This window comes from Monodelphis domestica, chromosome 1 (assembly GCF_027887165.1).
Source record: "Monodelphis domestica isolate mMonDom1 chromosome 1, mMonDom1.pri, whole genome shotgun sequence".
In the NCBI taxonomy this organism is placed as follows: Eukaryota; Metazoa; Chordata; class Mammalia; order Didelphimorphia; family Didelphidae; genus Monodelphis; species Monodelphis domestica.
The window spans coordinates 457,010,658-457,024,569 of record NC_077227.1 but is presented as its reverse complement, the minus strand read 5'-3'; the positions used below and the strand labels follow the sequence as shown (position 1 = coordinate 457,024,569).

The window sequence follows — 13,912 nt, the reverse complement described above, 5'->3', positions numbered from 1 at the left end:
ACTCCACTATACCTTTCCTGTGGTTCAAAAGCTGCTGAAACAGTATAGTGAAAAGAACCATGGCCTTAGCAGGACACGAAGTGGGTTTAAAATCCTACCTCTGAGACTTTGGACAAGTCATGGGTCCTCAGTTTCCTAATGCACAAAATGAGGAGGGCTGAACTAGATGATCTCCAAAATCCTTTCAAACTCCAAGATGATGTTCTCTGCATAATATATTTTATTTACTAGATAAGAAACATAGATTGTCCAAGCTCGAAGGATTCCTAGAACAGAAAATACTAATCCATCTTTCTCAAATCTCAAGTAGCATTTTGCTTATATACTTTCCCCCTGAATTTTTACCCTCCATCTTAGAATCACTATTTTATAATTGGTTCCAAAGCAAAAGAATGGTAAAGGCTAGGCAATAGGGGTTAAGAGACCTATCCAGGGGCATGGCTAGTAAGTATCTGAGATCAAATTTGAACCCAGGACCTCCCATCTCTAAGCCTGGTTCTCAATCCACTGAGTTACCCAGCTGCTCCAATATACTTCTAGCACATTTACTCTAGAGTGTAGTATATTACACTTTTCTAGGTTTATGTCCTATTCTGCTACCATATTGTGAATCCCCCATGAGGACAGGAACTGTGTCTTATCTGAACTTGATTCTCCTATACCAAGTGCTCTGTACAGAGTAACATTTAATAAATGCTACTTGTTGGATGGATAAGAGAAACCTTAGAACACAGAAGGGCATAACTAAAGTGACTCTAGAAATCATCTCCTGAATAAATTTCAGGGGGTCCATGAACTTGGAGAGGGAAAAGATGACATTTTTGTTTTTCTGAATCTCTAATTCAAACTTAGCATTCCCTTCAATGATAAATTGTTTTAAATGTTACTTTGAAAAGAGATCAGGGCCTAGAGATGGGAGATCCTGGATTCAAATTTGATCTCAGATATTTCCTAGCCATGTGGCCCTGGATAAATCACTTACCCCTAATTGCTAGGTTCTTACCACTGATCTGCCTTGGAATGGACACTTAGTCTCAATTCTAAGTCAGAAGGTAGGGGTTTAAAAAAAAGAAAAGAAAAAGAGATCCACAGACTTCATCAGACTGTCAAATGGGTCTCTGATTCAAAAAGGTTGAAAATCTAGAATCTAGTCTAACCTCTTCATTGTTTGGAAGATCCAAAGGAAGGAAATAACTTGCCTATGGCAGCTAGGTAGCCCAGTGGATAGAGCACTGGGCCTGGAGTCAGGAAGATTCCATGAATTCAAATCCATGAATCAGACACTTAGTAAATGTATGACCCTGGACAAGTCACTTAACCCTGTTTACCTCAGTTCCTCATCTGTAAAATGATCTAAAGAAGGAAATGGCAAACCATTCCAGTATCTCTGCCCAGAAAATACCAACTGGGGATATGAAGAGTTAGATAAGATTGAAAAATGACTAAAGAACAGTAAGGTCACACAAATAACTCTATGCCAGAGTCAGAACTGAGAAATGCTGACTCTCAGCCTTGAACCTTTCACAGCCCCGTGCTGCTCTTACTAGGCAGCCAAGTTCAGCCTTAGGTGTGAGAGCGAGCTATTTGTATGGCTGCCCTGAGTTTGGAGTTCAACATTAGGATGAGGCCAGAGAAGTGGGAGGTGCACAAACTAGGCTATTGACAGCTAGTGAACTGCCCATGTGTCCAGGGTTCTCTGGAGACCTCCAAAGCCACTGGAAGCTAGAAAGGAATGGAGCTATACTCTCTTCTTTGGTAGGCCACTGGAGTATGACAGGCATAATTTCTGAGACTATTTAGCATCATAGTGGAAGAAAAATGGACTAAAGAAGGGGCATCGAGTTGGCACAGTGAATACAGCACCAGGCTTGGAATCAGGAGGTCCTGGATTCAAATTCGACCTCGAATACTTCCTAGCAGTGCAACTTTGAACAAATCACTTAACTCTATTAATTGGATAGAAAATGTGTTAAAAAGAGAAAGAAGGAAGGAAGGAAGGAAAGAGATAAAGAAAGAAGGGAAGAGTGAGAGAAAGAAGCAAAGAGAGAAAGAAAGAAAAACAGAAGGAAAGAAAGCAAGAAGGAAAGCGAGAAAGAAAGAAAGAAAATATGGGAGAGGCAGTGGATTTGGGATGTCCTTCTGTCTTTATTGTTACTAAAATAGAAAGGAAAGGTTTTTTTTAAAATGGTGAGGATTCATTCTTTTCCCCCTACTTCTACTTATTAACCATTTGAATTTGAGCAATTGTCTAAGCTAGAAGTGGTAGTAGATAGTTTTGGAGTCAGCTGTCTGACCCCAGGCAAGTGACTTACCATCTCTGGACCTCAGTTTCCCTATCTGTCAAATGAATAGCTGGATTAGCTGGCTTCTGAGGACCCTTCCAGCTCTCAGTCCATGACAGTATGCGTCTGAGTTTCCTTAGCTATCAAAAGGAGGTAATCATACTTGCGCTCCCCACCTCTCCGAGTCGTTGTAAGGAAAATCCTGGGGAAAGCTTGGGGTACTACAGAGACCCAGGTTATGCTAAAGGAGGGGGCGGGTCTAGAGAGGGTCACTTAACCAAGCCCGGGTCTGCTGTTGAGAGGGACTGTTTAGCTGAGGTAAGGACGTGGCATGAGGAAGCAGCTGCTGCCTCAGTGCCGCTATGGGCCCATGTCCGGCCAGAGGGATTAAATCGGCTGCTTATGAGCCCTGACGGAAAGTCTATAAACAAAGGAGGGTGATGAATGACCCACTCGCCTGTCGGAGGAGCCGCCAGTGGGGGCTGCAGGGTCGGCAGCGGGGCCGAGCTGATTTAATGTCAGTGAGGGCTGTTCTTATGTAGTGTCTCTCATGCACGAAGCTTTATTAATGTCGTCATTACTGCCCCAGAGAGGGAGGGACCAGCCCATTAATAACACCCAGAGACAGCTCTGCCAAGGCTGGCCCTGTCACCAAACACATGCACGTGCATGTAGGCACCACTGTGAACCAGCTGTGCAACCTTTCTCAAGTTCCTTTCCCTCTCTGGGTCTCAGGGTCTTGATCTGTAAAAACGAGGGGGTTGGACTAAATAATGTGAAGGTTCTAACATCCTAGTGAGTGCTGACACTGTATGTTCAAAGGCCCATTCTAGTTGTTCTGTTCTGGGACACACACACACAGATGAGCACCCACAGGTCACACACAGCAGAGGAGAGAACCAACCTGCCCAAGAGAAATTCACAGAGTTGGGGAATGCACTAAATTCTGTTCAGGATCTCCCTTTATTTCACTATGCATCTCAAGACCTTAAACACCCTCCTCTGTGAAATGGACAGTTAGGAAGAGGTGGTCTCGGAGGCCCCTTTCAGCTCTGCTATTGGTGTTTCATGAGTCATCCGTTAAAGTTGAAGAGTGGGGAATGGAAAGTTCATTCATATCCACACAGCACCACATATTTATAAACCTAGAATCTACAAGAAATGAGGCTGGATTTTAAAGAGATCATATTTCAACCCAGCTGGATTGTAAGTAAAAATGGACAAATCACCTCCCCTCTCGTTTAGGGAAGGAATAATGGGACTAGGAATAGGGCACAGGCAAAAAGGCTGCGGAAGAATCGTGGGTTGTTAAGAGTTAGAAGGGACCATACGATATAAAACATTTTTAATGGGAGGGATATGAGAGTATATCTAGTGGGGTCCAGGGATTAGATTACCAGCCACGAAGCTCCTCCACTGAGGACAAGTTCTGGGGATTGGTAGAGAAACTAGGATAGTTGAATGGAAGGAGCTGTTCCTGTCTCCTCTCCATCATTGCTTCTTCCCCATGGGAGGAGGCCTCAAGCCACCTCCCAGTCCTCTCTTCCCTACAATATCTCCCTGCTGAGCAGTGATAGAACTTGGAACTACCTGGTAGAACCAAGGGAGCTATCTTGGTCCCTCTAGCCATTCCCCTGAGAGTCATAAACTCCCTAAAATGAAGGCTTGTGTGTCAGAGACTCTTCCTTGTCTATAATTTCAGGCTTATTTCAACTGGGGCCTGAATGGTGGGAATAAAACCTAGATCTGAAAATATTGGTGCCAGGCCCTAGATCTCAGCTAGTCTGGGATGATTTATAGTTATGTTTCTTCCTCAGTTTCCCAGTTAGGCCTTCTTAAAAATTCTCTTTTGAGTCCCCATTGTTCAAGCCCCATAAATGTCACAGTTGTTGGTTGGAATTGCTTAGGTCAGAAAGAAGAGGAAAGAATACATTTCAGGAGACTATATAATTTACCCATGCTTTACCATTACTTGATATCTTTCAAGGCTCAGTCTAGTGCTACCTCAGGAGTTATCTTCTCTAAAGGCTTTTTCTTTCCTTCCTTCCTTCCTTCCTCACTTCCTTCCTTCCTTCCTTCCTTCCTTCCTTCCTTCCTTCCTTCCTTCCTTCCTTCCTTCCTTTTAAAGCATTGGTTCTATGCTAAGATCCCTTCCAGGTCTGATATCCCAGGATTTTCCAACTGTATAATTTGGTCTAGGCTTTCTCAGGTAGAAAATAAAAGTTCAGAGATGACTGATAGGTTGGGTTAAAAGAGGCCTAACGGTCTTCTCTTTGAGAGGGCAAGACCATCTTTACCCTGAGGTTCATAGGACCCAGCTCAACTTTAAGAAATAAATTAGGGCAGCTAGGGAGAACAGTGGATAAAGTGCCAGGCCTGAAATTAGGAGGACCTGGGTTCAAATGTGGCCTCAGACTCTTCCTAGCTGTGTGACCCTGGGCAAGTTACTTAACCCCACTTGCCTAGCCCTTAGCACTCTTCTTCTTCTTCTTCTTCTTCTTCTTCTTCTTTTTAACTCTTACCTTCTATCTTATAATCAATACTGTGTATTGGTTCCAAGGCAGAAGAAAGGTAAGGGCTAGGCAATGGGGGTTAAGTGACTTGCCCAGGGTCACACAGCTGGGAAGTATCTGAGGCCAGATTTGAACCTAGGACCTCCCATCTCTAGGCCTGGCTCTCAATCCACTGAGCCACCCAGCTGCCCCCACCACCACCACTCTTCTGCCTTAGAAATGACCCTCAATCTAAGTCAGAAGGTAAGTTGTTGGGTTTTTTAAGAGATGAATCCTAGTATAGAGACTATTTGAGCCTAGAATGTCAGGGAAGGGAAGAGTCCTTAGAACAGAGTATTAGATCTTTAGAACATAGAACCTGAGAGACTAACTGGTTCAATCTCTTCATTTTATAGAGGAGGAATCTAAGGTTCCTAGAAAGTAAGTGAACAGTCCACAGTCAGTAAGAAGTTAGTGGCAGAGTTATCATTAGATCCCAGTTCTCCTGTCTTCTAGGCCAACCAACCATCCCAAACCAGTGGTTTAGCCCAAAAATTCCTTGAGACAAGGTTGGGTGTGTGCATATGTAGTGGTGGCATGCTAAAAGCCACAGTATTACCTTTTGAGGCTCCTGTAGCTATAGCAGACAGGGTGTGGAGGAGGGGAAAGGATGGATGGTGGAAAGGGGAAGCTTGGGGAGATCATAGGATTTAGGTCTGGAGGGGGCTTCAGAGATCATTTAGTTTATCCAGAGAGGTGATGACACCTGCTCAAATTGATCTAGATAGGGAGCCACTAATGACTTAGTGGATGGAGAGCCAGGACTGGAGATCAGAAGTGCCAGATTCAAATTTGTCCTCAGAAACAGTCCTCTTTGTGTGACCCTGGGCAAGTCATTTAACCCCTATTGCTTAGCTCTCACCATTCTTCATCCTTGGAACCACCACTGAGTCTTGCTTCTAAGTCAGAAGGTGAGTTTTTAAAAATGTACGCACTCAACGTAGTCCTGGTCATTCTAATGGGAAAGTGTCCCCAAGGGGGAGTGCAAGAAGGGAAGGCAAAGGGGAGCTAGCGCAGCTGCCGCACCGTGGAGTAAATGTAGTCAGTGGTCTCTCGCAAAGTTGCCTCTAATCTCTGTCTCTTTCCTCCAGGTTTCTGGAGTGGGCCTCCCTGACAACAGCCCGCCCCTGTCCCCAGCCCGGGTCCGAGGAAGCCTTCGCCACGAGCCTGTCGGGTCCAGCCCCCCAGCCCTGCCTCGGAGCCTGGCGATGGCCCGGCGTAGCCCGGGCAAGAGCGGCGTCTCTGAGTGATCCCGAGGCCAGGCCCGGAGTAGGGGGCCTCCGATGCGAGCGTCCGCGGCAGCGCCCCCGACCACGGGGCCCGTGCTCCAATCCGTCCTGCCCGGGCCGCCCCGTCCGAGGCCGCACTGAGCCAATCGGACGTGCCATGAGGAGCTCGGGTGGCCCAGCACTGGCCTGACCTTGGCCCCGGGGGGCCTGAGACCAACATGTGACCGCGGCTCAGGTGCGTCCTGGGGCGCAGCCTCGCTGTCCATGTGCCTGGGCCCCGGTCCCACCACGGAGAAATATGAGGAGGTCGGACCCCGACGCCAGGGGGTGGCCTGTGGGGGCCAGCTTGTCTCTGCCGCCACTGTTGCTGCCGCCACTGCTTTTGCTTCTGGGAAGCTTGTGGGCCTCTGGGACCCCAGCATTGTCGGGGCCCGAGGAAGACGACGGAACCTTCACAAGTGGTCGCGTCAAGCGAGGCTGGGTCTGGAACCAGTTCTTCGTGGTGGAGGAGTACACGGGTACCGAACCCCTGTATGTGGGCAAGGTAAAGTGCAGAGGGCGGGGAGAGGAGCTGGCACCTCCTCCTTCCCTCTTTCCTTTCTCTTTTTTCTTCTCTTCCCTCCCCGACCCAGGTCTCTCTCCCACCATGAGGGAGGCGATGGCCAAGTCCCTAGAATTGGAGAAGCAACTCAGAATAGCAAAGCTGGAAGGCTTCTCAGGAGCTACAGTATCAGAGCTGAACAGGGAAACTCATTGGAGCCTAGAATGTCAAGGAAGGGAAGAATCCCTAGAACAGGGCATTAGAACTTGAAGGAACTTTAGAACATAGAAAACATGTCAGACCTGAGAGGTACTCAAAAGGGAATTTCAGAGAACATAAGAACACTGCAACCGACAGTGTTGGGTTTGGAACCAGGAAGTGTGAAATCTTGCTTTTGCCACTCTTGGTGTTACCCTGGACAAATCATTTAACCTCTATGTCCCTCCGTTTCCCCTTCTGTTAAATGTAGCCATTGCACTAAATTGCCTATGAGATGCCTCTCAAGTCTAAATCTATGAAGATAGAATACCAGAAGTGGAAGGAACTATGTCAGAGCTGGGAAGGATGGTAGAATCGAATTTAATTCATCAGGCATCGTATTTAATGTTTATCATGGTACTTTGAGCAAAAGAGGTGCTCATATGCCTAATAAATATTTATTGCACTGAAGTTCTTATTTTATATATATTAGCCCTTGTAGCTTCCTATCAATTCCAAGACAGCGGAATGACAATTAGGGGTTAAGTGACTTGCTCAGGGTCACACAGCTAAGTATCTGAGGCCAAATTTGAACCCAAGTCCTCTGGACTCCATGTCCAGTGCTCTTTATTTATTGTGCGACCTAGCTGCCTGAAGTTCTTATTATATTGAAGGTACTGTGTCAGGTGATGGAGATACAAATATGAAAATGATACCATTCCTCGGCTCAATGAATCAATAAACATTTATTAAGCATCTACCAGGTGCCAAGCATTGTGCTAAGTGCTGATGATACAAAAAGAAGCAAAAGATTGTCCCTATCCTAGAGAAGCTTACAATCAAATTAGGGAGACAATACACAGAGGCAAGATAAATACAAGATAAATAGTAAATAATTTACAGCAGAATTAAGAGATGTGGGGAAAGGATTCTTGGAAAGACGGCCATTAGTTGGGATGTAAGAGAAGCCAGGGAACTGATTCTCCTTGGGGAGATAAGATATGTCCACAGTTAAGGGTTTGGGCTAGGGGGATTAGGGTGGGCAAAATGAGATCCATAACAAACCCTCTGGAATGGAGGGAGGGAGCGATCACTAACAATCTGCAAGAAAGGTTTATGGGGAGATAGTGCCTGAGCTGAGCATTCTAGAGGAGGATTCTGAAATCTGGAGAGGCAAAGGGATGGCAACTTGCAGGATTTTGAAGAGCTGGGAGGTGGCAGGTTGAGTTTCATATCAGCTAGTTGCCCAGTCTGGCAAGAAGGTAGAATTTGTGATGGGGAGTAAATAAGGAGAGTCTAGTGGTGGAAGACTTTAAAAGTGTGGCTAAGGAGTTGAAGTTTTTTCTTAGTAGCAAGAGAGAGAGAGCCACTGAAATTTTTTCATAAGCAGAATTGATAACTTTGATTCTAAGACAGAAAGTAAGAGGATTAAAAAAAAATCCTTACCTTCTGTCTTAGAATCAAAATTCTGTATTGGTTCCAAGGCAGAAGAGCCACAAGGGCCAGGCAATAGGAGTTAAGTGACTTGCCCAGGGTCACACAGCTAGGAAGTATCTGAGGCCAAATTTGAACCCAGGGCCTTCCATCTCCAGGTCTGGTGTTCCATCCACTGAGCCACTTCTTCAAAAAACTGTTATTAAGTCCTTGTTATTTACTTGACTCTAGGTACATGGAAATAAACTAATATATTGTTCCTGTCCTCTGAAAAGATCAGAGGTTAATATTAGGGAAAGACATGTAGAGATATAATTCCAGTACTGGGGCGACAGTGATAAAGGGTGAGGTCAGACAAAGCCTATAACAAAGGTGAGGCGTGGGAGTGATCAAGGAAGGCTTCATACAGGACTAGAGCACTTGAACTGGGCATTGATGAAAGGAAGGGTATCAGGAGAATACAATGATTTTAATAATGTAAAGGAAAACAACTTTGAAACACTTAAGACCTCTGATCAATTCAATGTCCAGTCACAGCTTCAGAAGACTGATGATGAAACACATTTCCCACCTCTTAGCACAGTGGTGATGGACTAGAAGTGAAGAATGAGACATGGATTTTCTGATACAGTCAATGGGTAGATTTGTTTTGCTTGATTATACTTATTCTTTACAAGGGAGGGCTTCTATGGGAGAAGGATAGAGTTAGTTGCTAATGATAGCAATGTAAGAAATAAACAAGAAAAGGAAAGAGCAATAAGGAAACATTTTTTTATTTTGTTATTAAAATCCTTTCTTTCTGTCTTAGTAACAACTCTAAGACATTAGGGGGAGGGCAAGACAAATGAGGTAAAGTGACATGCCCAGGGTCACATAGCCAGGAAAGAATCTGAGGCCAGATTTGTATCTAAGTCTTCCTGACTCCAAGCTGGTGCTACCTAGCTGCCCTGCAACATTTTTTTTAAAAAGAAAAGAGCAAAAGAAAGCTTAGAAGGAGATAAAGACAAAAAGGGTGGTCATCTTACTATCATATTAAATTTACTATGCAACTACAAGCTCACAATTTCATATACTCTTTTTGCATACTGAATTTTTTAAAAAGTTTGTAATAAAAAATAAAACAATTTCAAAAGGAAAGAAGGGACTTCTATTGGCCTAGTGATTGGGGAAGGGAGAAATATAGCAAGTTAGAAGCAGCCCTGCCAAAGATGGCGCAGAGTGGTTTGACTTCTGTACCTTTTTGTATCCTTGTATGCCCTTTTCCAATTCAATAAACAATATTCAGAAATATTAAGCACCTAGTCAAGTAGGATGCTAGGTCCTGAGAATGATAAGAAGTGAGTAATATCACCTTTTTCTCAAGAATCTTGTGGTCTAGTTGGACTAAAGAGCCTAGGTAGGACACAATGGCCCTCCCCTTCCCCCTGCCTTTTTTTGATCTGGACCCATGATTTTGTTGATATACAAAAATTCCTTCCACTGATATCTGCAGCTTATCTTTGAACTTGAATTCAGGTTTTTCTGACCCTCAGGGCCAGACTATCTACTTAGCCACCTTCTCAGTTCAAAAAGTAGATATTTATTTAAACATTTACCTTCTTAGAATTAGTACCCTGTGTTGGTTCTAAGGCAGAAGAGTGGTAAGGGTAGGCAATGGGCATTAAGTGACTTGTCCAGGGTCACCCAGCAAGGAAGTGTCTGAGGCCAGATTTTAACCCAGGACCTCCCATCTCTGGGCCTGGTTCTCAATCCACTGAGCCACCCAGCTGCTACCCAGTTTTTATTTTATTCTAGAGGCAGTAGAGAGTAATTTCTGGAGTAAGAGAGTGGCATGGGTAGGCCTGTGCTTTAAGGCATATCAATTTGTTAACTGTATGGAGGATGGTTTGAAATGAAGAGATCAGAGGCAGAGAGACCAATTCAGAGGCTTTTGCAGTAGTTTAAGTAAGAGATGGGGGCTTTGTGATTAGAAAGAAAGAGCTTCCTTCCTTCCTTCCTTCCTTCCTTCCTTCCTTCCTTCCTTCCTTCCTTCCTTCCTTCCTTCCTTCCTTCCTTCCTTCCTTCCTTCCTTCCTTCCTTCCTTCCTTCTTTCCTTCCTTCCTTCCTTCCTTCCTTCCTTCCTTCCTTCCTTCCTTCCTTCCTTCCTTCCTTCCTTCCTTCCTTCCTTCCTTCTCTCTCTTTCTTTCTTTCTCTCTCTTTCTTTCTCTCTCTCTCTTTCTCTCTCTCTTTCTTTCTTTCTTTCTCTCTCTCTCTCTTTCTTTCTCTCTTTCTTTCTTTCTTTCTTTCTTTCTTTCTTTCTTTCTTTCTTTCTTTCTTTCTTTCTTTCTTTCTTTCTTTCTTTCTTTCTTTCTTTCTTTCTTTCTTTCTTCTCTTCCTTTCTGCCTGTCGATCATTCATCTTTTTGGCTATTTGTCTCTCTATCTGCCTGTCTGTATATATGTCTGTCTGCCTATCATCCATCTATCTTTCTGTCTATCCATCCATCTATTTATCTATCTATCTATCTGTCTGTCTGTCTTTCTGTCTGTTTAGGTAGCTTGGGTCCAGTAGATACCTGGGCCTAGAGTAAGGAAGATCTGATATCAAATCTGACCTCAGAAGCTTACTAACTGTGTGACCCTGGACAATATACTTACTCTCTGTCTGCTTCAGTTTCCATAACTGTAAAATGGGGATGATAATAACACCTACCTCCCATGGCTATTGTGAGAATCAAATGAGGTAATATTTATAAAGTGCTTAGTATATTGTCTGGCACATAGATTTAAAAAAACAACCCTTACCTTTTGTTAGAATCAATATTGTGCCTTGGTTCCCAGGCAGAAGAGTGGTAAGGGTTAGGCAATGGGGGTTGAATGACTTGCTCAGGGTCACACAGCTGGGAAGTGTATGAACCCAGGACCTCCTGTCTCTAGGCCTGGCTCTCAATCTACCTTGCCGCCTCTCTTGTAGTAGGGAATTAATAAATGTTTATTTCCTTCTTTGCTATCAGTCACCTATCAATGGCTTGTAACACCAATAACTATAATAAAAGTACTACTAAGTGCTTAAGTGAGAATGTGAGAGGTGTGTTGAGCAGTTTAGTCTAGTTTCGTGTAGGTCACTTGAAAGAGAGTGGCATGATGATATAAAGCTGGAAAGTGAAAGGAGCTGGGGCAGTCAGGTGGCACAATGGATAAAGTACCAGGCCTGGAGTCTCAAAGCTCTGGTTCAAATGTGGCTTCAAATATTTCCTAGCTGTGTAACTCTGGGCAACTCACTTAATCCCCATTGTCTAGCCCTTGCCCTTTTGTTTTAAAGTTGCTACTAATACTAAAGTAAGGTGGGCTTTTTGTTTTGTTTTGTTTTTTAAAAGAAAGTTGCAGGAGTTAGATTGTAGGGAACTTCAAACACAAATTAATCAATGAATAAGTGTCTATTAAGCACCCAATAATGTTCTAGGTACTATTAGGTACCAGGGATAAAAGTAGTTTGGGAAGGGAGGCACTAGCAGTTTGGAAGGCTCAGGAAGGACTTCAGGAAGTATCTGTATTTTACTAAAGGGAGAGGAATAAGGAGTCATGCTTTTAAGTATGAGTGTGGAATTAGTGAGAAAATGGAGGCCAAAATTATTTCCATTTTATTTTTGAAATCCTTCCTATCTGTCTTAGTATCAAGTCTAAGACAGAAGAGGGGCAAGGGCTAAGCAATAAGAGTTAAGTGACTTGCCCTAGCTCCTTTTTATTTATTTAAAAACCTTACCTTCCATCTTGGAATCAATACTGTGTATTAGTTCCAAGTCAGAAGAGTGGTAAGGGCTAGGCAATGAGGGTTAAGTGACTTGCTCAGGATCACACAGCTAGGATGTGTCCGAGGCTAGATTTGAACCTAGGACCTCCTGTAGCTAGGCCTGGCTCTCAATCCACTGAGCTACCCAGCTGCCCCCTGCCCTAGCTCCTTTAATTTTCCAGCCTTTTATCTTCATGCCACTGTCTTTCAAGTGATCCATACCAAACTGGACAACAAGGTAACCTCTAAAGATATCACTCCCATTTTCACCTCCCCCATGAAATCTTCCCTGGAATATCCAAAGAGAAGGTTTCTCTACCTCTTTTGACCCTCTCCCCAAATAGTAGGTCTGGTGCTCTCCCCACATTTCCATTTTAGCACTCTACTTTCCTTCTAGGTTTCTAGCTCCAATCCACTCATAGATTACCCTCCATGTCCAACTGGGAAGTGTCCACCCAGACCTAGTCTCAAGGCAGTGTTCCAGGACCCAGAATTATCACTCCTTTTGCCACATAAAAAACCCCATCCGTTCTTCTGGCATGCATCCAACTGTTCTATTGGAAGTGCTCAAATGAATTCATTTACATTGAGACATTAAAGACTGCTAACAACAGGTTTGGTTTCCCTTAGGGGAATGTGTACTAGAAAAAAGGAACTGAAAAAAGGGTGAGGCTTAACCTGGGAGGGGAAGTTTCATTGAGGGATTTTCAGATAAGGATTGAGGAAGATGAGGGAGATATTTTGAGCTAGAGGTGATTCATCATGGTGAATCCACAAAGTCCAAAGAGATGGACTGGCTTGATGGGAGTCAGTATGACTTACTGGAAAGAGCAGTGCTTTCAGAATCAAGAGACATGGGTTCCAGTGCCAACTCCATCACTAACTAGCTGTGTGATGGTGGCCCAGTTACTTTCCCCCATCTCCTCCTCTGGCAAACTATGGTTTTGTACCAGACTTTGTCCAGGGGCCCTTGTAGCTCTAACATTCTATATCTTATTTTCTATGGTCTCTTGCAGCTCTGACATTCTGTATTCCAACATTCACTATATTAAAGTCTACTCCCCTCTGGCAATATCGTTCTATGGCTCTGTTTTGGAGAATAACCTTGCTTAGATCCTAAAGGAAAAGGCAGATGCCTCAGTATCTGAGTGGATACGTCAGGGGTAGAGTGCCTGAGTCCCTTTGGGCTGGGCTAGAACCCTTCAAGGGCTTCTGACTCCAGACTCAGCTCTGGCCTCTCATCTCCCTGGACAATTTAGTGGCAGCTAGGGACTGGTTAACTGCTCTCCGTCAGTTGGGGATTAAATAAAACCTGTTGCCTTTGTTCCTTCCTTCTCCAGCTGTTCATCCACCAGTGATGTTGTCATAAAATTTACATAACCAAATTCCAGTTCATATAAAAGATTTTCATAGAAGGAGCATGCAGATGTCTGTGATTGGGGCCTGAGAAAAAAAGATTAATAGCGGCGATATGCATGAGAGGGGTGAGTGAGCTGGAGTGAGAGGTTGGATTGACTTTCTATGGTGGGAATAGCTCACATGTACATTTCCAGGAAGATGATTTACAAACTGCTTTTGTCCCAAATGTGTGAGAGATAGATTGGGCCAGAGCTGTTATCTCTATTTTTAAAGAGGACGAAATTGAAGTCCATAAAGGAGAAATGAGATTTTCAAGATAACTCAGGGAGTTGGGGCTCAAACCCAAGTCTCCTGTTCATAGGTTTATAGACCTCAGAACTAGAAGGGACTGGCTTATTTGGTCAGTCTTCATACTTTTCAAAGGAGAAGACTAAGACCCAAAGAGGTTAAGGGACTTGTCTAAGGTCATACAGGAAGTAAAAAGCAATAGTTTGAGAGTCAAACTTAGTTTGAATTAAAATCCAGGGATCTTTCAATTATATCATGATA

General features: G+C 43.9%; 1 protein-coding gene across 1 annotated transcript in view; it reads left to right on the top strand.

The window, feature by feature from the left end:
• CDH22 (cadherin 22) overlaps window positions 1–13,912 on the top strand; it is a 154,026-nt gene that overhangs the window by 42,411 nt on the left and 97,703 nt on the right. The window contains 1 exon segment of the mRNA XM_056812366.1: window positions 5,926–6,607. Coding sequence (XP_056668344.1) covers window positions 6,362–6,607 — 246 coding nt within the window. The 5' untranslated portion in view covers window positions 5,926–6,361.